We start from the raw sequence: 22,812 nt of genomic DNA, 5'->3' as shown, positions 1-22,812 counted from the left end.
CCTGCATCCAAACCCGAAAACACTGCAGCTGGCTGCCTGGAACATTGCATAAGACCAAATAACCCAGATTTTTCTCAAAGGGTTAAGGACATTATCTTGGAGGCTCGCAGACCCTCAACAAGAAAAAATTATTCAGCAAAATAGAAAAGATATCTCATTTGGAGTACAGCAAAAGGAGAGAATGCGTCACTGGTAAACATAGCTAACATCCTGGAATACTTGGCAGAGCTCTTCCACAACGGCCTGTCCTATTCTTCCATTAAGATTCATGCATCAGCCATTTCAGCAGAATACAACTTGGATCCTCCAGTCTTCTCATATCCTCTGCTCAGGCAGTTTCTGAGAGGAATTAAAAATGTAAAACCACCTAGGAAGCCACCATTGCCAGCATGGGACTTGAACTTTGTGCTAGAAAAGTTGACACTACCTCCTTTTGAACCAGCAGCAACAGCAGAATTACAATACTTATCATGGAAAACTGCTTTCCTGCTTGCAATCACTTCAGCAAGAAGGGTATCTGAGCTACAGGCACTAATGGCAGTACAGCCCTTCCTGATCTTCCATCAAGATAGTGTCCATGAGAACTAATCCTACTTTTATGCCAAAGGTGGTCTCCAGGGTATCTTTAAATCAAGCTATCCACCTACCTACATTCTTCCCCAACCCACAGAACAGGGGAGAAAGACTGTTGCATACCTTGGATGTACATAGACAATTACGTTACTACCTGGACAGGACCAAGAGCAACAGAAAAACTGACCAGCTACTGGTAGCATTTTCAACAGAGATTGTCTGTTTTGAAATTGCTTTTCCTTCCATTCCTAAGTGGATAGGAAATTGCATTAGATTTTGTTACTCCTACCATGGGAAGAAAACTCCAGAAAACATCAGGCCTCTCTACAAGGGCTACAGCCACTACCACAGCTTTTTTACGAGGAGTGGCTACCAAAGACATTTTAGAGGCTGCTACTTGGAGCTGCGTGCATACATTTGCCAAGCATTATAATTTACCTTTATACTCCAGATCCCGAGCAGGTTTTGCCACTGCTGTTTTGCAAGGGATCTTAACTACACCATAATCTTTCTCCTCCTCCCCCAGTTTGGCTATGGTATTCTACCCATTTGTAAGGACTGCAGATGCATCCTTGAAGGACATAGTACAGTTTTGTACCTACCATAAATGTAGATGTCCGATAGGCATGCATCTGCAGTCAGGATTACCCACCCTCCTTCCCCTCTGTGGTACTCCTAGGGTATTTGCCCATCTTGTAGCTAGCTGGGGGAATCTATTATGGTGTATTTGTATTTATGTACATACATGCTTATTTTTTGTTTGCTCTCTACTATTTGGAACCATTTGCATTTATCCAAATTTAGCCTTCCTAGAGGGCACCTGGCATCTGGGGCAAGAAACACTAAGGAAAATGGCGTCGGCTGATGCCTTTATACCCGAAGAACTGCAGCTATGACGTCGGGTGAAGTGCGACACCAGCCGAGGCCAGACCCAGACTTTGGAATCCGGCCGACCGAAGGGCTGCCTGACGACAGGACAACCCATTTGTAAGGACTGCAGATGCATGCCTATCTGACATCTACATTTATGGTAGGTACAAAACTGTACTTTCTCTGCCGTCAGGCGGGTCCTCGGTTGGCCGAATTCCAAAGTCTTGGTCCGGCATCGGTTGATGTCCTTCATGGATGCATCTGCAGTCCTAACATATGGGTTGTCCTGCCTCAGGCAGCCCTTCGGTCGGCCGGATTCCAAAGTCTGGGTCTGGCCTCGGCTGATGTCGCACTTCACCCGACGTCATAGCTACTGTCAATTGGGTATAAAGGTGTCAGCCAACGCCATTTTCCTCAGTCTTTCTTGCCGCGGGGTGCCCGAAGCAGAAGCTGTTCGCAAGTGCCAGTCGGTCAGATCCAGAGATTTCTACTACCGAAGACTTCTTAAAAGCTAAGTACCCCGTTGGGGACTCTTTCTTGCCTCAGCCGATGTCAGAAAAAGTAAATTGTTTAACTTGTGGGAAACAAATACCTCATAAGGATTTCCACTCTTACTGCCTTCCTTGCTTAGGCCCAGACCACGACGTTAGCTTGTCTAGCCTGTGCTTCCTTCAACCGACGGACACTTAGACGTCTGTCTGAGTTTGCGGAGGAGTTTTTTGGTCCCGCTTTTGCTTACAAAATGCCGTCGGAGATTCCGACTTCACAATTGGCCAAAAAGCGTAAGGAAAACGACCGACACTCGCGGTCCGCTCTTTCGGCCGAAACCACCGTTAAGCCAACCGCGAGTGTCTCTGTTTTGGCTGAAACCGAGTCCGCGGTTCTTCCTTCGGCCGAAAGCATACCTCCGACAGCCGAGGCCTCACACAGCATGGCTGAATCTGTTACTGAAATTTCTCCTGCTGTAGCGGGAACCCAGGATTTATCAGATACTATTCCTTTAGACATATCTACTCCTCCACGTGGAGCTGCTAGGCCCCCTGCATCCATGTCTATCAAGGCTTTTTCTAGGGCTAAAGCAGCTAAATCTTCTAAGGCCTTGCCTGCTAAAACCCCCTCAAACAGGCCTAGCTCTAGTTCCCAAATGCTCAGCCTGGCGGAGGATCTCATTTCTTTGATCAGGGGATCCCATCCTCACCCTGACAGGGCCTCTCATCCCCCTCCAGAGAAGAGGCCTAGAGCAGAACCCCCTGAGCCAGTTTCTTCAGATTATTCCTCTGATTCAGAAAACTCAAATCCTCCAGAAGGCCCTTATTCTCCTTATGTGGACTCTGACGCAGAAGACTCCATTCCTTCTGCCTCTCCTCCTGAGGAATTTTCTTTTGGGGAAACCTTGCATGCTATGAGAGCAATTTCAATGGCAGGGCCAGGATTTTTCAGATTCTAGGAAGAGGCTAAGGACCTTTTTACACTTGCCACAGCATAGGCCTTTAGCCATTCCTCCAGTACTAACAGTTGTGGATGATGCATTTAATGATGCTTGTACTGCACCTGACTCTCTTCCCCCAGCCCCTGCTAAGCCGACAGATACTACAGGGTCCCGGACACACATTATCACTTGTATAAGGCTCCTATTGCAGATCCTGAAACTATTTCACAGGGCCCCAAAGCTGTAGCAACTGCCAAAAACCCCCTCCCCTCTGAAAGAGAATCTAGAGCATTAGAGAGATGGGGTAAAAAAGTTTATACTTCTGCTACTCTTTCGGCTAGGGCCTTAAACTGTCAATTCCACATGATTCAATACCAGGAATTTTTGTTAGACCAGCTAAATAAAAAACTATCCTCTCCTGAACCTATAGACTGTAAGTCCCTTCAGGATTTGGTACATAACACTCAGCAGGTCAGTAATCATTCTTTAAAATGTGGCTATGATGCACCTTTAGATCAGCTATGACTGGTACAGTGATCAGAAGGAATGCATGGTTAAAAGAGCAATCCTTACCAGACCATGTAAAGTCAAAGCTCCTAGATGCTCCCATGGAGAAACACAGTTTGTTTGGCTCCCCTGCACAGCAAGTGTTAAAGAAGGTGGAAGAAAAAGCAAAATCTGTTCAAACAGTCAAGGATTTCTTACAGGTCCAGCCTCCGACGTTTAGTAGAAATTGGCCTTTGAAGAATTGGTCCTTTCCAGACACCACCAGAGCACAGAGAGGCAGAAATAGGCGCCCCAAGGGACAGAGGTCAATCCAGAGGTGCCTACAGGGGATGTCAGTGGCAGCCTAACAACCAGAGAAGTACTGCCACATACCCAGCTACTACCACTACCACAGGACAGTCACAGTGACTTGGCTCTGATACCGCCTACCAGGGAACAACTGAAAGCACCCTTAGGCGGAAAGCTAGCCTTATTTTCAGTAAATTGGCATTACATTACAGGAGACAAATGGATTTTACAGACAATAGACAAAGGTTACAGGTTTCACTTCCATACTCTACCAAGGAAGAGAGGAATGCCAAACCTACCACCAAACCAAAAAACAAATGCTCTAGAACAAATCAACCACTTACTAAGGATGAGAGCTATAGAAAAGGTTCCGCCTATGGAACAAGGACAAGGATTTTATTCCAGACTTTTCCTGGTGCCAAGAAAAGAAAACCAATGGAGACCTATTCTCGACCTGTCCACTTTGAACACATCTCATTGTTCCAAATTTCAAAATGCTGACCCTACAGCAACTTCCCATGCTGGGCAAGGAGTCTTGGCTGGTGACTCTAGATCTCAAGGAGGCATACCTGCACGTCCCTATACGACCAGATTGCAGAAGATACCTCAGATTTCTTGCAGGATCAGAGCATTATCAATTCTCAGCATTGCCCTTTGGCTTATCTACTGCGCCCAGAGTATTCACGAAATGCCTGGCATCCGTAATTGCTCATTGCAGGCTTCAGGGAATACAAATTTATCCATACCTGGGCGACTGCCTGATACAAGCGGACAACAAGGTCAAATTAACAAAAGATTTGGAAAAGGTTATTCACCTATTGCAAGCCCTGGGATACACAGTCAACATAAAGTCAAGGCTGGTACCATCCCAAAGGATATCATTCTTGGGTGCAGAACTGGACACATCAAATCAAATGGCATTTCTCACAGCAGAAAAGCAAGAGCAACTACCACTCTATTTCATGGCATTAACAACGCAGAACCAGCTTACAGCAAGGAAAGTCCTGCAAGCCCTGGGTTACATGGCATCCTGCATAATATTGATTCCACATGCCAGACTACATATGAGGAAGTTGCAATGGTACCTAAGGAATTTATGGTCTCAGCACAAGCACAGCCTAGAAACCCAAATTCCAATAATTCCATGCCTGAAGCAAGAATTCCTGTGGTGGGCTCAGGCCTGTCAGTTGAACAAAGGACTGCCCTTCCACAGCCCTCACCCAAGCCAGACCATCACCACGGACGCCTCGGACCTCGGTTGGGGGGCACACATGGTAGACAAGTGTATACAAGGCCTATGGACAAGACCAGCTGAGCCTACACATAAATCAAAAAGAGATGCTGGCAGTGAAACAGGCAATTCAGACATTCAGACCGTTTCTTCAACAAGGTCATTTGCTGATAAGGACTGACAACACAGTTATGTGGTATATCAACAAGCAGGGAGGCACACATTCATATCCTCTATGCCGGATGGCAATGGACCTGTGGAATGTGGCCCTGAACCTCAACATTCAGCGCCAGGCTATATTTGTGCCAGGAAAAGAAAATATACTAGCAGACACCTTAAGCAGAACTACCACGGATGCCCACTAATGGATGCTGCATCCAGACATCTTCAAATCCATTACAAAGAAATGGGGGCTACCAGAAATAGACCTGTTCGCATCCCCACACAACCACCAATTGAGAAAATTCTGCACAAGGACATACCACCCACTTGCTTGGAAGGTGGACTCCCTATCCTTCAGTTGGGAAAACCTAACAGCATATGCATTCCCACCTCTTCCTTTGATGCACAAAGTGCTACTGAAGATCAAAGATCACCCAAAAATCATCCTGATAGCTCCAGACTGGCCGAGGCAGAATTGGTACCCACTACTGAGGAGTATGTCTCGAGCACACGCATGGCCTCTACCTCTAGTTCCTTTACTGCTAACAGAACAACTTCAAGATCCTGCATCCAAACTTGAAAACACTGCAGCTAGCTGCTTGGAATCTTACATAAAACAAAATAACCCAGATTTATCTCAGAGGGTTAAAGACATTATCCTGGAGGCTCGCAGACCCTCCACAAGGAAAACTTATTCAGCAAAATGGAAAAGATACCTCATTTGGAGTGCAGCAAAAGGAGAAAATGTATCATTGGCAAACATAGCTAACATCCTGGAATATTTAGCAGAACTCTTCCACAATGGCCTGTCTTACTCCTCCATTAAGATTCATGCATCAGCAATTTCAGCAGAATACAACATGGACCCTCCAGTCTTCTCTCATCCTCTACTCAGGCAGTTTCTAAGAGGTATTAAAAATGTAAAGCCTCCAAGGAAGCCACCTTTGCCTACATGGGACCTGAACTTTGTGCTAGAAAAGTTAACACTTCCCCCTTTTGAACCAGCAGCAACAGCAGAATTACAGTTCTTATCTTGGAAAACTGCTTTCCTGCTTGCAATCACTTCAGCAAGAAGGGTTTCTGAATTACAGGCATTAATGGCAGTATAGCCCTTCCTTATCTTCCATCAGGATAGAGTGTCCTTGAGAACTAACCCTACTTTTATGCCAAAGATGGTCTCCAGGATATCATTGAACCAAGCAATCCACCTACCAACATTCTTCCCCAACCCACAGAACAGGGGGGAAAAGACTACTGCATACCTTGGATGTGCACAGGCAATTGCGCTACTACCTGGACAGAACCAAGAACAATAGAAAAACTGACCAGCTTCTGGTAGCATATGCAACAGGAATGGAAGGAAAAGCAATTTCAAAACAGACAATCTCAAAATGGATAGGAAATTGCATTAGATTTTGTTACTCTTTTCATGGAAAGACAACTCCAGAGAACATCAGACCTCACTCCACTAGGGCTACAGCCACTACTACAGCTTTCTTACGAGGAGTGGCTACCAAAGACATTTTAGAGGCTGCTACTTGGAGCTGCGTGCATACATTTGCCAAGCATTATAATCTACCTTTATACTCCAGATCCCGAGCAGGTTTTGCCACTGCTGTTTTGCAAGGGATCTTAACTACACCATAATCTTCTTAGTGCCTCCTCCCCCAGTTTGGCTATGGTATTCTACCCATATGTTAGGACTGCAGATGCATCCATGAAGGACATAGTACAGTTTTGTACCTACCATAAATGTAGAGAGGTATGCATCTGCAGTCAGGATTACCCACCCTCCTTCCCCTCTGTGGTACTCCTAGGGTATTTGCCCATCTTGTAGCTGGCTGGGGGAATCTATTATGGTGTATTTGTCTATGTATATACATGTTTATTTTGTTTGCTTTCTACTGTTTGGAATCATTTGCATTTATCCAAATTTAGCCTTCCTAGATGGCACCTGGCATCTGGGGCAAGAAACACTGAGGAAAATGGTGTTGGCTGATGCCTTTATACCCAATTGACAGTAGCTATGACGTCGGGTGAAGTGCGACATCAGCCGAGGCCAGACCCAGACTTTGGAATCCGGCCGACCGAAGGGCTGCCTGAGGCAGGACAACCCATATGTTAGGACTGCAGATGCATACCTCTTGGACATCTACATTTATGGTAGGTACAAAACTGTACTTTGTCGCCTTCCTCCCTGACGTCAGTGCGACAGGGGTATATAAGTAACAGCCGACGCCATATTCTCCAGTCTTTTTTGCCGCGCGGTGCCCGAAGCCGAAGCAGTTCGCAAGTGCCGGTCGGCCAGCTCCTGAATTTACGTAAAATTGGACACCGAAGTCGTCTTTAAAGCTAAGTACCCCGTTGGGGAAACTTTTCTTGCCTCTGACCAATGTCAGACAAAGTTAACAATTGTATTTCTTGTGGGAAGCAAATATCGCATAAGGATTTCCATTCCCTTTGCATACCTTGTTTAGGCCCAGACCACGACATCTCTGGCTGTCTCTTCTGTGCGACTTTCAATAAATGCACTAAGCGTCGGGCGTAGTTCACCCAACATTATTTTGGTAAAGCCTTTGATTGTAAAATGTCGTCTGATACTCAGACTACCGTTTTGTCCAAAAAATGCAAGGACAAAGACCGACACTCGAGGCCCGCGGTCTCCACCCACACCACGTCAAAGCCGGCTACACGTGGTCCGGTTCTCAGCAAGACGCCTATGCAGTCCCTGACTACCAACTACACTTCCTTGGCGGTGTCTTCTGTACCCGAGACCGCTGGTACCTCTGCCCTTACTCGGGCTACAACCACCGAAACAGCAGTGAGTGAGCCTTCTGTGGACAGGTCCACTTCTACCCTGGGTGTATTTAGACCCTCTTCTTCCTTTTCTATTAAGGCCTTCACTAAGTCCAAATCAGCCATGCATCCCAAGAGGCCTGTTGCACAGGGCCCATCCTTAGGCCCCATGCCTAAAAAGCAGATGCTTAAAATGGCTGAGGATTTAATTGCCTTTATCAGGGGTTCCCAACCCCCTCCAGACAAGAGACCCAGAGTGGAGGAAGACTCTCCCTCTTCTGAACAGGGCTCCATTTTCTCAGACCATTCTGAAGTGGAGGAACATTCGTACTCCCCTTATTAAGATTCTGATGCAGAACAGTCCATTCCTTCAGTATCTCCACCAGAGGATTTTTCTTTTGGGGAAACCTTGCACACCTTGAGGGAGCACTTCCATTGGGAAGGCCAAGACTTTTCTGATTCCAAGAAAAGGCTTAGGGAATTTCTTTTGTTACCTCAACACAGACCTCTGGCTATACCTCCTGTCCTGGACATACATGATGATGTTTATTCGGAGGCTTGTCTTAATCCGGATTCCCTGCCTCCTGCACCAGTTAAACTGGATAGGTACTACAGAGTCCCCAACTCTCACCAATTTCTTTTCAAAAGCCATAATGCTGACCCTGAAACCATTTCTCAAGGCCCCAAGGGGATGAAGGCTTCTACTGCCAAGAATCCACTCCCTTCTGAAAGCGAATCTAGATTCTTAGAAAGGTGGGGGAAAAGGTATACACTTCGACCACCCTAGCCATGAGGGCCTTAAATTGTCAGTTCCATATGCTTAAATATCAGCAGTTTCTGTTCTCACAATTAAACAAAATGTCTCAACCTGAACAACCAGATTTGAAAGAATTGCCGGATATGTTGCATAGTGCAGAACAAGTGGGTAAACACACCTTACAATGTGGTTATGATGCCTTAGAGGCCTCAAGTAGAGCTGCTGCTACAGGAGCAGTCATTCGTAGACATGCCTGGCTTAGAGAACAATGCTTGCCTGACCATGCTAAAGCTAAACTACTAGATGCTCCTTTACAAAAGGATGTGCTATTTGGTACTAATGCTGAGGAGATACTATGGAAAATGGAAGAAAAAGCTAAATCTATGCAAAGTGTCAAGGCTTTTCTACAGGTACAGCCACCTCGTTTTAGCAGAAATTGGCCTACAAAAACCTGGTCCTTTCCAGCCACGGACAAGCCCCAAAGAGGTAGATACAGGCGCTCAAGGGGCAGAGGACAAGCTCAAGGATCATATAGAGGCAGACAATGGCAATCTCAAGCACCAAGAGGTGGCTTAGACAGTGCACAACAATACAGAAAACAAACCCAATGACTTCAACCTTTTCATGCCAAGCAAATTTCAGCTGGCAGCCCCCTTGGGAGGAAAGCTGGCACTATTTTCAAGAAATTGGCAGATTATCACAGACAAATGGATCCTGGACATAATAAACAGAGGCTACAGATTTCATTTCCACACTCTTCCAAAAATGAGAGGTATGGCAAACCTGCCACACAATCAAAGGGCAGAGGCGCAAATACAAATTACAAAACTCATGGACATGAAAGCCATTCAAGAGGTTCCTACTCACGAGCAAGGTCAAGGTTTTTATTCCAGACTTTTCCTGGTACCAAGAAAAGGAACCGACTGGAGACCCATTTTGGACTTATCCATCCTAAATACATTTCTACTCGTACCAAAATTCAAGATGCTAACTTTACAGCAACTTCTTCCCATGCTGGGCAAGGAGTTTTGGCTGGTAACATTGGACATCAAGGAGGCATACCTGCGTGTCCCAATCAGACAAAGCTGCAGAAGATACCTCAGATTTCTTGCGGGTTCAATCCACTATCAATTCTCTGCATTGCCCTTTGGCTTATCTACTGCGCCCAGAGTATTCACAAAATGCCTGGCATCAGTAATTGCCTACTGCAGACTTCAAGGGATACAAATTTACCCTTATTTGGACGACTGCCTGATCCAAGCGGACAGCAAGCACACTCTTCTGGAACATCTGGCTTATGCAACACGGTTACTGAATTCTCTGGGATACACAATCAACAAAGAGAAATCCAGGCCAACACCATCTCAGAAAATAACTTTCCTGGGTGCCAACTTGGACACAAACACCCAGATGGCCTACCTTATGCCAGAAAAACAAGGGCAATTAACTCTGTACTTCAAAACAATAGCAAATTGTACCAGGCTTACTGCAAGGAAAATCCTGCAGGCTCTGGGCTTCATGGCATCTTGCATTCTTTTAATCCCATGTGCAAAGTTGCATATGAGAACTTCAATGGTACCTAAAAAGCCTATGGTCTCAACACAGCCACAATTTGGAAACAATAACAATTCCATGTTTACAAAAGGAATTTCTATGGTGAGCCCAAGCATGTCAAGCAAACACAGGTCTCCCATTCTGCAAGCCTCATGCAAATCAAGTCATCACAACAGATGCCTCAGATTACGCCTGGGGGGCGCACATGACAGGCAGGTGCATTCAGGGCAAATGGTCCCAAAAGGAAAAGCACCTTCACATCAATCAAAAAGAAATGCTAGCAGTGATAAATGCAATTACAGCATTCAAGGACCTCCTGCATCCAGGACAATTATTGATATGAACAGACAACACCACAGTAATGTGGTACATAAACAAGAAAGGAGGAACACATTCATATCCCCTGTGCAGACTAGCCATGACACTTTGGATCATGGCTCTGGAATGGCAAATCGAACTTCAAGCACAGTATTTGCCAGGCTTGGAAAACTGTGGACAATCTAAGCAGAAATATGACAGATCCACACGAATGGAAGCTGCATCCAAAGGTGTTCACAAAGATAATCCAAGCATGGGGAAGGCCAGACATAGATCTCTTCACCTCCCACAGGAACCATCAATTGGAAAAGTTTTGTTCAAGGACTTTCCATTCATAGGCACGGAGGGTGGACGCCCTTTCATTCAGTTGGACCGCATGGACAGTGTACTCTTTCCCACCTCTGCTATCCAAGGTACTCTTGAAAGCAAGAGCAGACAGACCGAAGATGATACTGATTGCTCCAGACTGGCCAAGACAGCACTGGTACCCACTCCTAAGGAGCCTAACAAACTCCTCCCTGGCCTCTACCTCTAATGCCTCTTCTACTGACTCAGCACAGCTACCAAACTCTTCAGTCAGCTAAAAACAGTCTTGCTGCATGGAAAATTCCTTAACACCACAGCAGACCCTACTCTCCAGAGAGGTACAGGATGTCATTCTGGAGGCCAGAAGGCCATCTACTAGGAAGACTTACTCCGCAAAATGGAAACTGTTTTGCTCTTGGAATGAGAAAGGCCAGGACCCTAGACAACTAAATTTGCCTCTGGTATTACAGTATCTAGCTGACCTGCTGAACAGTGGACTCTTTCCTCCATGAAAATCCATGCCTCAGCCATTTCTGCAGAATTCAACACGGATCCACCGTTATTCTTTCACCCCCTTTTAAGGCAATTCCTCAGAGGGGCTAAGAATATAAGACCACCAAGGAAACAACCAGTGCCAGCCTGCGACCTTAATTACATTCTAGAAAAACTAACATTGCCTCTTTTTGAACCAGCTGCCTCAACAGATTTGCAATACTTGTCCTGGAAAACAGCTTTCCTTCTGGCCATTACCTCAGCTCGTAGGGTTTCGGAACTTCAAGCCCTCATGGCTGTGCAGCCCTTATCTTCCATGAGGACAGGGTTTCCCTTCGAACCAACCTGTCCTTTATGCGTAAAGTGGTATCCAGGGTAGCTTTAAATCAAGCCATACACCTACCTACCTTTTACCCCAATCCTCAAAACAAAGGGGAAAGGCTGCTACATTCCTTAGACATCCATAGACAGCTACGTTACTATTTGGACAGAACAAAGCCTTTCAGGAAATCAGAACAACTTTTTGTGTCTTATGCTGTGGGAGCTCAAGGGAAACCATTTAGTGATTGTCTGTTTGGTAACAGGATAGGCCACTGCATACGTTTTTGTTACTCCTGTCATGGGAAATCTGTCCCTGTAGGCATCAGACCACATTCCACCAGGGCCACAGCTACCTCTACAGCCTTCCTCGGAGGAGTTCCTGCCAAAGATATCTTGGAGGCAGCCACTTAGTTCTGTACATACCTTCACAAGACACTACCACCTGCCTTTATATTCCAAAACTAGAGCAGGCTTTGCTACTGCTGTATTGCAGGGCATTCTGGCTCATCCCAGTTCTACCTAGTGCCTACCACCCTGTGCGTAGCTTTGGGATTCCACCCATATGTGATTACTGCAGCTGTATGCACGATGAACATAGTACAGTTTTGTACCTACCATAAATGGAGTGCTAATACAGCTGCAGTACAAGTTTCCCTCCCTCCTTCCCCTCTAGGTATAGGACTTGTGGCTAACACCTCCTCATACAACCTATTTTGGGTTATCCTCATATGGTGTATTTGCTTGCAACTACTTTTTGATAACATTGCATTGCTTGTATACGTTTTATATATATATATATATATATATATATATATATATATATATATATATATATGTATATATATATGTATATGTATGTGTGTGTATATATATATATATATATATATAATTTTATCTATTGCCTTTTTGGGGGCACCTGACATCTGGGGCAAGAAAGACTGGAGAATATGGCATCGGCTGTTACTTGTATACCCCTGTCGCACTGACGTCAGGGAGGAAGGCGACGACAGACGCCGGACCAAGACTTTGGAATTCGGCCGACCGAGGACCCGCCTGACGGCAGAGAACCCCATATGTTATTTTTGCAGCTGTATTAGCACTCTAACATCTACATTTATGGTAGGTACAAAACTGTACTTTTCTGCACTTGTCCTTTCTTATTTGGAATGGTGATGGACAGGTTGACAGATGAGATCAGACTGGAGTCCCCGTGGAATATGATGTTTGCAGATGACATTGTGATCTGTAGTGAGAGTAGGGAACAGGTGGAGGAGACCCTGGAGAGGTGGAGATATGCTCTAGAGAGAAGAGGAATGAAGGTAAGAAGGACTAAGACAGAATATATGTGTGAATGAGAGGGAGGATAGAGGAATGGTGAGGCTGCAGGGTGTAGAGGTGGCAAAGGTGGATGAGTTTAAGTACTTGGGATCAACAGTTCAGAGTAATGGTGAGTGTGGAAGAGAGGTGAAGAGAGTACAGGCAGGATGGAGTGGGTGGAGAAGTGTTGAGTGATTTGTGACTGACTAGTAAGAGTGAAAGGGAAGGTCTACTAGAGGGTATTGAGACCAGCTATGTTATGGGTTGGAGGCAGTGGCATTGACAAAAAGGCAGGAGTCTGAGCTTGACATGGCAGAGTTGATAAGATTTGCAACCGGGTGTGACTAGGATGGATAAGATTAGGAATACGTTTGAGGGTCTGCCCAGATTGGAAGGTTTGGAGACCAAGCCAGAGAGGCAAGATTACATTGGTTTGGACATGTGCTGAGGATAGATGCAGAGTATTTTAGGAAAAAGATGCTAAGGATGAAGCTGCCAGGTAACAGGAAAAGAGAGAGGCCTAAGATGAGGTTTATGGATGTGATGAGAGAGGACATGCAGGTGGTAGGTGTGACAGAGCAAGATGCAGAGGACAGGAAGAAATGGAAATGGTTGATCTGCTGTGGTGACCCCTAATGGGAGCAGCCAGAAGACTTTCTGCCCTTCTTCAGCTTGTATAAGTAAAACGAATCGTTCCCTTAGGAAGAGTATCCTTGAACATAGAGATATTAGAAAAAAGTTACTAGTTAATGTTTCGCTAAAATATGTTCAGACTGGTCCACAACATGAATTTAGAATGTCTTAGAACTTGTGGATGTTTAGTGTTGGGGGAGGTGACCTCAGAAATAAGACAGTCATGTGAACAGAAATGGATACTTTAGTGTTAGTGTTCCTGGTGTTAACGATAGTTTCCCTTAAACCTTTCTTACATGCACGACCTTTGAAACGCTTGTAGGGCATTGACATTTTAAGTGGTTGGCTGGTTCTGGAATTTATGGAATTGTAAGCTCTGATTGGATGTTTATCTTAAATACATTTTACATTGGTTACTTGTCTGATAAAGTGGTTTAACTGTAAATGTGCTAAACTTGAACTTTACCTGGAGCTGTGCTGAATCCTCTGCATTTTTTATGACATTTTAAAAGAAATTTTACTAGAGTTCCTGGGGAAGCTTTGGTGTGGTACATTTTGTGCTCCAGCAGATATTTGTTGGTAGTTCTTGCACATTGCAAGCGATCCTTGTGGGTGGCCCTATTCAGTTGATGCATTATTCTTTTATTTGAGGGATATCCCCACCAGAAGGTGGCCAACCTTGGCCAGTATTATAAAAGTCTTTTGCCAGTATATAGGGTATGTGGTATGTCTGACATTTGCTGCAGTCAGATGTAGGCTGTAAAACAGATGTACATGTGTACCGTGCTCAGAACTTTTCTTCTGCCAGTCATAATGCCAGCTCCCACTTTTGGTTGTGTACTTTTCAGTGTTTCTGACTCTTGCTTTCAGATAAGTGCCCCGTTGGGAATTTTTTTCCTGCTATTTGTCACCCAGGAAGGGAAAGTGCTAGTGTGGAAAACTAATTCTACACAAGAACAGCCATACCCAGTGTCATTTTTGCTTGGGCCCCAACCAAGTACCATAAGTCATAAAGTATTTGCCAGTCGTTTGTTCCAAAGACCCTTAAAAGTAGGCTTTCATCACTCAGTTAAATTTAAGCAGTCCGTTTTTCAGATAAACCAAGTGCATGGAGGGTTCCTGTACACCCAAAGCAGAGCCACTGAAGCATAAGGCCAAGAAACCTCAGCCTGCACCTCTCCCTTATCTCCTGGAGAGCTAGTCAGCCTAGAGTCACGGGTCGAACCCACTGGTCACCTTGACTTCTGCTACAAGCACGTCCCAAGAGGTGGAACATGCCCCAAGTCTGGATGTAGAGAGGGGAACCCATGCTCGAATACTTCAAACCTAGAGATTTACCACAAGTGATTGATGCCTGTCTGCTCCAGCCTGCAACCTTCAAACTCTGGCATTCATCCAAACCCCCGTTACGAAAGCCTCTCCAGCAAAGAGAAGACAAAGACAAAGCACGTCTCCACTGCAAAAGAGGCAGCTGTGGATTGGCAGGCCTTCTCAGGAGTGTTTTTCAGACCTTCATGGCTCTTAGCAGCCAGCCTCTCACCTTTCCCAGAAAAGGACTAGGAACCCATACTTTTCAGATGAATCCTCCTCCTGATGAATCTTTAGACAACTCTACTCAAATCCCTTCCACTCAGGAATACATCTCTCCTGAGGGCGAGTCACTGGGTGCAGATTCTCCCATGGAGAAAATCTCCCTCGGGGAGACCATTCTGAAAATGTGTGAACATTAATTGGGGTTCTTACCAAATCTCGTGTCCAGAAAAGGTTTTACCAACTTCTACAAGTGGACAATTCCAGCTTTTTTGCAGTGCTACCAGTACGTTCATCCTTTTTGCATGCTTTCCACACTACATCCCAAAACCCAGAGCTCCCAAAAAGCCAGACAGTTTCTACAAAGCCCCTCAGGACTTATTTCTTTTCAGGTTCCCAGCTGCAGACCCGGCAGTCATTTCTGTTGCTACTGACACGCCGGCTAGGATATTCCCTTCTCCCTCCGTACTACCATTGGACAAGGAAAGTAGAATCTTTGAAAGGCTAGAGGAGAAAGGCATACTCTTCAGCCACCTTGGCTTTTGGAGCATTCAGCTACCTGACGTGACTAAATGCACTCAACTTGTCTCAAGCAGCTTCTGCTTTCTCAAACTTTCCAGATTCTGTCAAAAAAACCAGCCCTGAATCTTTTAGGAGCTTCTTCACAAGTGCAAAGACTCTCAAATGTAGCTATGATGCTGATGAGGCCTGCGCTAGGGCAGCTTCTACATGTTCAGTACTTAGTCTCATGGGTAGACGTGATGGTATTCTGTCCCTTCCACCTTCCCCACTAGTGTTTCTTGGATGTGTCTATTACTTGTATTCTTGGTCTGGCTTTCCTCCTGGGACATTCAGTTCCAAGGTTGGTATGTGCATGTGTTTTATGGCCTACGTCGGACTACAGCAGACTTCAGACATACCACTTACCTTTTAGTAGCAAAAGGCTTGGAAATCCTTCGAATACCGCAACAGTGAAGAAAAGGACGCGTATGGTTATGGTAAGATTTTACACAATTCTTGGGCGGGTAAAGCAATATGACATGGAACAAACTTGCTTGTTTTGCTTAAGCATTTTTTATGTGCCTTAACAGCATTGAAAATATAGCTATCAAGTAGTTAGCATGCCAGAAGTTACAACCCATGGCTGAAAAACAAGGTGGTGGTACTATCTTTGGCATGGAGGGAAAAGAACCCTAGTGTCCCACTTCACAGTAAGGGTTGATTAGTTGTGGTAATGTAGTTAGAACACTTATTTTGCAAAGGCTGTAATCTGTAATGCACATTGAGATTGGACATGTTCAGAAGTAAGAACTGATTAACTTTTTTTTTTGTTTAGAACTCCAAGATAAAGTTTCCATTACCACACAGAGTCCTACGTCGTCAGCACAAGCCACGTTTCACCACCAAGAGACCAAATACTTTCTTCTGAAGTTGATCTGTTGTGGAATAAAGTTCATATTACAGGAATGAATTTCTGAAAATGTTGTTTTTTTCTGTGAAAGTTGCTACTGGTCATGCAGTGTAAAATTCACATTTTTCCAGATTGTCTTCTGGCATTTTGTGCATTAGTTAAGTATGTGTGGATTTTGCTTTTTGGTGAATGTAGTATTCACCGATACAATTGTGTATCTAATGTTTCAGCTGTCCACAAGCAGAACTATTGATGTTACCAACAAAGTCTGCACAGAGTTATTACTTTTATGCATCCCCATCTTTATCCAGAGACCTACAGTACAAGTGGGTTGTGAAATCCAGGAAAATCTGGTCCTGAAATGTGGAAGGTGCTGCTCTGTGCTGAATTGTATTTAACCATCTGGTGTTGTGCTATTTTAGAGGCCCACCTTTTAAGTATGAAGCAGTAGAAGTCATTTTGTACTATATTCTGTTCGGCGTGGCAAGTGCTAAAGACCCCACGCACACTTGTTTCTCCATTGATGTTCTTGGTGTTTCACTGTTGCAGTCATCACATTTTGGGTTATCTGCCTGTAGGTAGTCCTCAGCCGGCCTGAGTACCAGAGTCTGATTCCTGCTCGGATGCAGTCTCTTCCATGTCAGGGGTATAAAACATGCATCTGACACCATTCTTTCTTGCCGGGCGATGCCCAGAGCAGTAGCAGTTTGCAAGTGCCAGTCGGCAGACTCCTGAAATTTTCATTTTCGAGTTTCAGAACCTAAGTCTTTAAGTACCTCATTGGGGATCTTTTTTTCTTGCTTAACCGATGTCAGTAAAAATTAACAATTGTCTTACCTTTGGAAAGAAAATGCCTCAAAGATTTTCATTCGTACTGCATTCCTTGCTTTAGGCCCAGACCACGACGTCCCTCGCTGTCTGTTTTGTGCATTGTTCAACTCCTGAACTATTCATCGGGCTGTTTGCAGCAAATTATTTTGGTACTCTTATCAGTACTCCGAAATGGTTTTACGCCATCCGACTACAGATCTTCTGAAAAAACGTAAGGATAAAGACAGACTGCATAGATCCAAAACTGCTGTATACGCTTCTGTTAAGCTAGTCGCCACTCCACCGGTACACAGTGAGGTGCTTTCGCAGCCCCTGATACCTGCTACCTCAGATTCGCAGGCCTCTGAGACCCATTCAGAGTCTGGTATGCCCGAGATGCTTCTTCGACTATGGAACCAACAGATGTCTACCTTGGATGTGTATGGAGCTGCTGTGCAGGCACTAGCTTCTGAGGGTGTAGTCAGGCCTACAGACTTGCAGTTTAAACCAATGCCATCTTCATCCAGGCCTAAAACTCGCACCATGCCTAGAAAACAGACATCCAAATCACATGCTCAGGCCCATATGCTTAAAAAAAACAAATGCTTAGAATGGCTGAAGACCTTATTACCCAAGCCAGCCTTCCCCATCTAAGAGACCTAGAACTGATTCCTTCTGATTCTACTAATCTGGAATCTGATATTTCTGTTCCTCCTGATTACCAGGATTTGCCTTTATCTATCTGAGGATTCTGATGCAGAGGATTCCATTCCCTCTGCTTCACCTCCAGAAGATTTTTCTTTTGGTAAAACCTTGCACACACTTGGAGTATTTCTGCTGGGAAAGCCAGGATTGCTCTGACTCCAAAAAGAGGCTTAGGGAAATCTTACTCCTTCCTCAGCACAGGCCTTTAGCTATCCTTCCTATTCTGGACATTGTAGATGATGCTTTCTTGGAATCTAGCCTTTCCGCAGGCACTTTACCTCCAGCTCCCAGAAAATCTGACTGGTATTAGAGTACCTGACTCAAGTTCCTCTTCAAGTATCCTACTGCGGATCCAGAGACAATTTCTCAAGGACGAAAAGGCATTATGATTACTGCTGCCAAAAATCCTATTCCTTCTGATAGAGATTCTAGAGCCTTGGACAGATGGGGTAAGAAGGTATACATTTCTGCTACTTTGTCCATTAGGGCTTTAAATTTCCAGTTTCATATGTTAAAGTACCAGCAGCATATTATTGGACTAAAACAGAAAATTATGTTGATTCCTGACTCTGAACACACAATTACAGGATTTAATGCCTTCTGCAGAACAAGTTGGTAAACATACTTTGCAATGTGGTTTTGACCCTCTAGAAGCATCTTGCAGGACCGCTATCACTGGGTCTGTACTTTAAAAGGCATGGTTGTCTTAAGGAGCAAAACTTGCCAGATCATGTTAAAGCTAAATAAATTACTGAATGCTCCTTTAAACCAAGACCGCCTGTTTGGCAACAAAGTCCTCAAAAGGATGGAGGAAAAAGCTAAATCTATGCAAACTGTTAGATTTCCTACAAGTACAGCCTCCCAGATTTAATAGGCATTGGCCTTCAAAGAAGTGATCCTTTCCAGTCTCTTCCAGGCCTCAGTCCAAACCCAGGAACAGCAGACCACCTAGGTTACAGTCTCCGGCTATGCACAGGCCAAAGCAGTGGAGGGCTCCCACTTCCAAAGCAGGGAGTAGTAAGCCACCCCCTATGGAAAAATGGCACAATGACTTAACTTTAACCCTTCCAAGCCCTGCTCAACTGCCTGCTCCTTTAGGAGGAAAGCTCACCCTGCATGCAGAAAACTGGGAACTCATTACCCAGGGCAAATGGGTTTTGAATTCTGTTTCCCAAGGATACAGATTCCACTTCCACACCTTACTGACCCCAAACGGTTGGCCAGACCTACCCCCAAATCAGTGAGTGGAGGCCCAACAGCAGGTTCTCTCCTCAATATCGGGGCTATTCAACCTGTCCCAGCAGAACAAGGGGGACAAGGTTTTTATTCAAGACTTTTTTCCTCGTACCTAGAAAAGACAGCTTCTTGCATCCTATCCTGGACCTCTCTATTCTAAACACCTTTCTGGTAATCCCAAAATTCAAAATGCTAACACCAACAGCTGCTTCCTATACTAGGCAACGATGCCTTGTTGGCAACCTTAAGCTTACCTGCACGTTATAATAAGGGAATCTTGCAGGAAATACCTACGCTTCAGGGCAGGCTCCATGCACTGTCAGTTCTCTGCACTCCCATTTGGCTTATCTACTGGGCCCAAGGTATTCACAGTGTCTAGCTCCAACCATTGCATTTTGCAGGCAAAGAAATATTCAAATATACCCATACTTGGACGATTGAGTCAGGCAGAAATCCAGGACTTGCTATTAAAACATCTGGCATTCATAAAGAAACTTCTGAACTCACTGGGGTACACCATAAATGAAAAGAAATCTCACCTAGTACCCTGCCAACAGATTGTATTCCTGGGAGCAAGCTTGAACACAACTTCCCAGATGGTTTTCCTCACTCCAGAGAAACAAGTTTGACAACCTACTTCAAATTATTGGCTACAAGGCCCCATCTATCTGCAAGTAAAATTCTGCAAGCCCTGGGGTTCATGGTCTCTTGCGTTCTACTAATTCCATATGCAAGACTGCATATGAGGAAATGACAGTTGTATCTAAAAAGCCTATGGTGACAACATTCTCAGGACCTGGAATCAGTGATTCCTGTCATTCCTTGTATACAGAGTTCCTTTGGTGGGCAGAGGTCTGCTACCACAAGGGGCTCCTTTTCACTGTGCCCCCTGTTGCCCAAACCTTAACAGATGCATCAGACTATGCATGGGGGGCTCACTTGTCAGGGCAGTGCATTCAGGGCAGATGGAACCAAAGACAGATGCACCTGCATATCAACCAAAAAGAAATGTTAGCTGTACAGAATTCCCTGACTGCCTTCAAAGACCGCATTTTTCCAGGACTATTGGTAAAGATGGTCAACACCACAGTTGTGGTACATAAACAAGCAGGGGGGGAACCCACTCGTACCCTCTGCAGACTAGCCATGGCTCGGTGGTACACAGCCTTTAGTTACCAAGTGCACCTACAACCTCAATTGCTGCCAGGCAAGCTAAATTCACTGGCAGATTACCTAAGCAGAAATCTCATGGACCCACACAGATGGAAATTGGAACCAAAAATATTCCACCTCTTGAACAAATGGGGGGCTCCAGAGGTAGATCTCTTTGCCTTCCCTCTGAACTACCAATTGGACAAATTCTGCACAAGGACTTCCCCACAGTCAAGCTTGGAAAGTGGATGGCCTTGTCCTTTACTTGGGAAAGCCTCTCCGTTTATGCATTCCCCCTCTGCCTCTCTTCTTCGAAGGTTCTGCAAAAGATCAAACCGGACAAGCCAAGGACAATACTGACTGCACCAGACTGGCCACGCCAGCACTGGTACCCCCTCTTGCACAGTATGACACTGTTGGAACCATGGCACCTGCCTCAGATCCCTTCCCTGCTGTCCCAGCAGGTGGGCCAGATTCTGCACTCTCAGCTTCAAACCCTGAACCTTGCAGCCTGGCTAATTCCTTGAGCTCTCAAATAGCATCCCTTAGTAAGCAGGTGCTAGATGTCATTCTGGAGGCAAGGAGGCCTAGTACTAGAAAATCCTATGCTGAAAAGTGGAAAATATACTGTTCCTGAAGCCAGATACGGGATGGGCACAACTGTGCCCAGCTTACCTCATATTCTTCAGTACTTAACAGAAATGCTCCACAAGGGCCTATCCTTCTCGTCAATTAAAATTCATGCTTCTGCATTTTAGCACATATAACTGAGCCACCCCTCTTCTCTCATCCCCTGTTAAAGCAATTCCTTAGAGGGGCCAAAAATTTAAGAACCCCAGGAGAGCCCCTATTCCAGCCTGGGACCTTAACTTTGTATTGGAAAAGCTCACTCTCCCTTCCTTTGAGCCAGCTGCAACTGCAGAGTTGAAATTCCTTTCTTGGAAAACAGCCTTCCTTCTAGCCATCACTTCAGCAAGAAGAGTGTCTGAATTACAGGCCCTCATGGCAGTGGAACCCTTCATGGTCTTCCATGCAGACGGTTTCGCTCGGGACCAATCCTGCTGTTATGCCCAAGGTGGTGTCTAGTGTGGCCCTAAATCAGTCCATTCATTTGCCTTCTTTTTTTCCTTAAAATAATGAATACTGCATGCTCTGGACGTGCACAGACAAGCTTGGATTTTATTTGGACAGGACTAAAGCCTCTCAGAAAATCTGAACAGCTGCTAGTTGGCTTTGCTGCAGGGGCAGGGGAGAAGGCCATTTCAAAGCAAACCATTTCTAAATGGTAGCCCATTGCATTCATTTCTGCTACAAGCACCATGGAAAACCTACCCCACATGGTTGCATCTACCTCTGCAGCCTTTCTGGGAAGAGTCCCTACCAGGGACATCCTAGAAGCTGCTACCTGGAGCTCTGTACATACCTTCACCAAGCATTACCACATGCCTATTTTTTCTAAATCCAGAGCTGGTTTTGCCACTGCAGTCTTGCAGGGATTAGTAGCTGGCCCTAATGCTCTCATAACTTCCTCCGTTCCTTAGATTTGGGAATCGACCCAAATGTGATTGCAACAGTGAAACACTAACATAGTACAGATGTTCATCATGCATACAGCTGTAGTCATAACAGATGGGTTCTCCTGCCGTCAGGCGGGTCCTCGGTCTGCCGAATTCCAAAGTCTAGGTCCAGCATAGGTTGTTGTCGCTTCTTCCCTGATGTCAGTGCGACACGGGTATAAAGGAACAAGCCAACACCATTTTCTTCAGTCTGTCTTGCCGCGCGGTGCCCGAAGCAGAAGCAGTTTGCAAGTGCCGGTCGGCCAGCTCCTGAGATTACGAAATTTGGAAACCGAAGTCGTCTTAAAAGCCAAGTACCCCGTTAGGGAAACTTTTCTTGCCTCAGACCGATGTCAGACAAAGTTAATAATTGTATTTCTTGTGGGAAGCAAATACCACACAAGGATTTCCATTCCCTCTGTATACCTTGTTTAGGCCCAGACCGTGACGTCTCTGTCTGTCGCTTTTGTGCTACATTCAACAAACACACTTAAGCGTCAGGCGGAGTTTGCCCAGCATTATTTTGGGAAAGCATTTACTATGTCGTCGGATACTCCGACTCCGGTTTTGTCAAAAAAACGCAAAGACAAGGACAGACACTAGGTCCGCGGCCTCTACCGACTACACGTGGTCCGGTTCTGAGAGGCGCCTACGCAGCCCCTGATTACCGACGACACTTTGACTGTCCCCTGTGCCCGAGGTCGCAGGCTCCTCTGCCCACACCCCGACTACAGATACCGAAGCCACTCTTGGCGTTGAAACTCAGAATGTGGACAGGTCCACCTCCACTCAAGGTGTCTTCAGACCTTACTCTTCTTTCTCCATCAAGGCTTTCACAAAGTCTAAAGCAGCCATGCA

General features: G+C 45.3%; 1 protein-coding gene across 1 annotated transcript in view; it reads left to right on the top strand.

Moving 5' to 3' along the window:
• Window positions 1-16,555, top strand: part of RPL18A (ribosomal protein L18a) — a 284,960-nt gene extending 268,405 nt beyond the window's left edge. The window contains exon 5 of the mRNA XM_044088064.1: window positions 16,421-16,555. Coding sequence (XP_043943999.1) covers window positions 16,421-16,513 — 93 coding nt within the window. The 3' untranslated portion in view covers window positions 16,514-16,555. The remainder of the gene's footprint in view (window positions 1-16,420) is intronic.
• The last annotated feature ends 6,257 nt before the right edge of the window (window positions 16,556-22,812 follow it).

The sequence above is a fragment of the Protopterus annectens genome, chromosome 11.part0, assembly GCF_019279795.1.
Source record: "Protopterus annectens isolate FY-2018-M chromosome 11.part0, PAN1.0, whole genome shotgun sequence".
In the NCBI taxonomy this organism is placed as follows: Eukaryota; Metazoa; Chordata; order Ceratodontiformes; family Protopteridae; genus Protopterus; species Protopterus annectens.
This window is presented reverse-complemented; position numbering and strand designations above follow the sequence as displayed.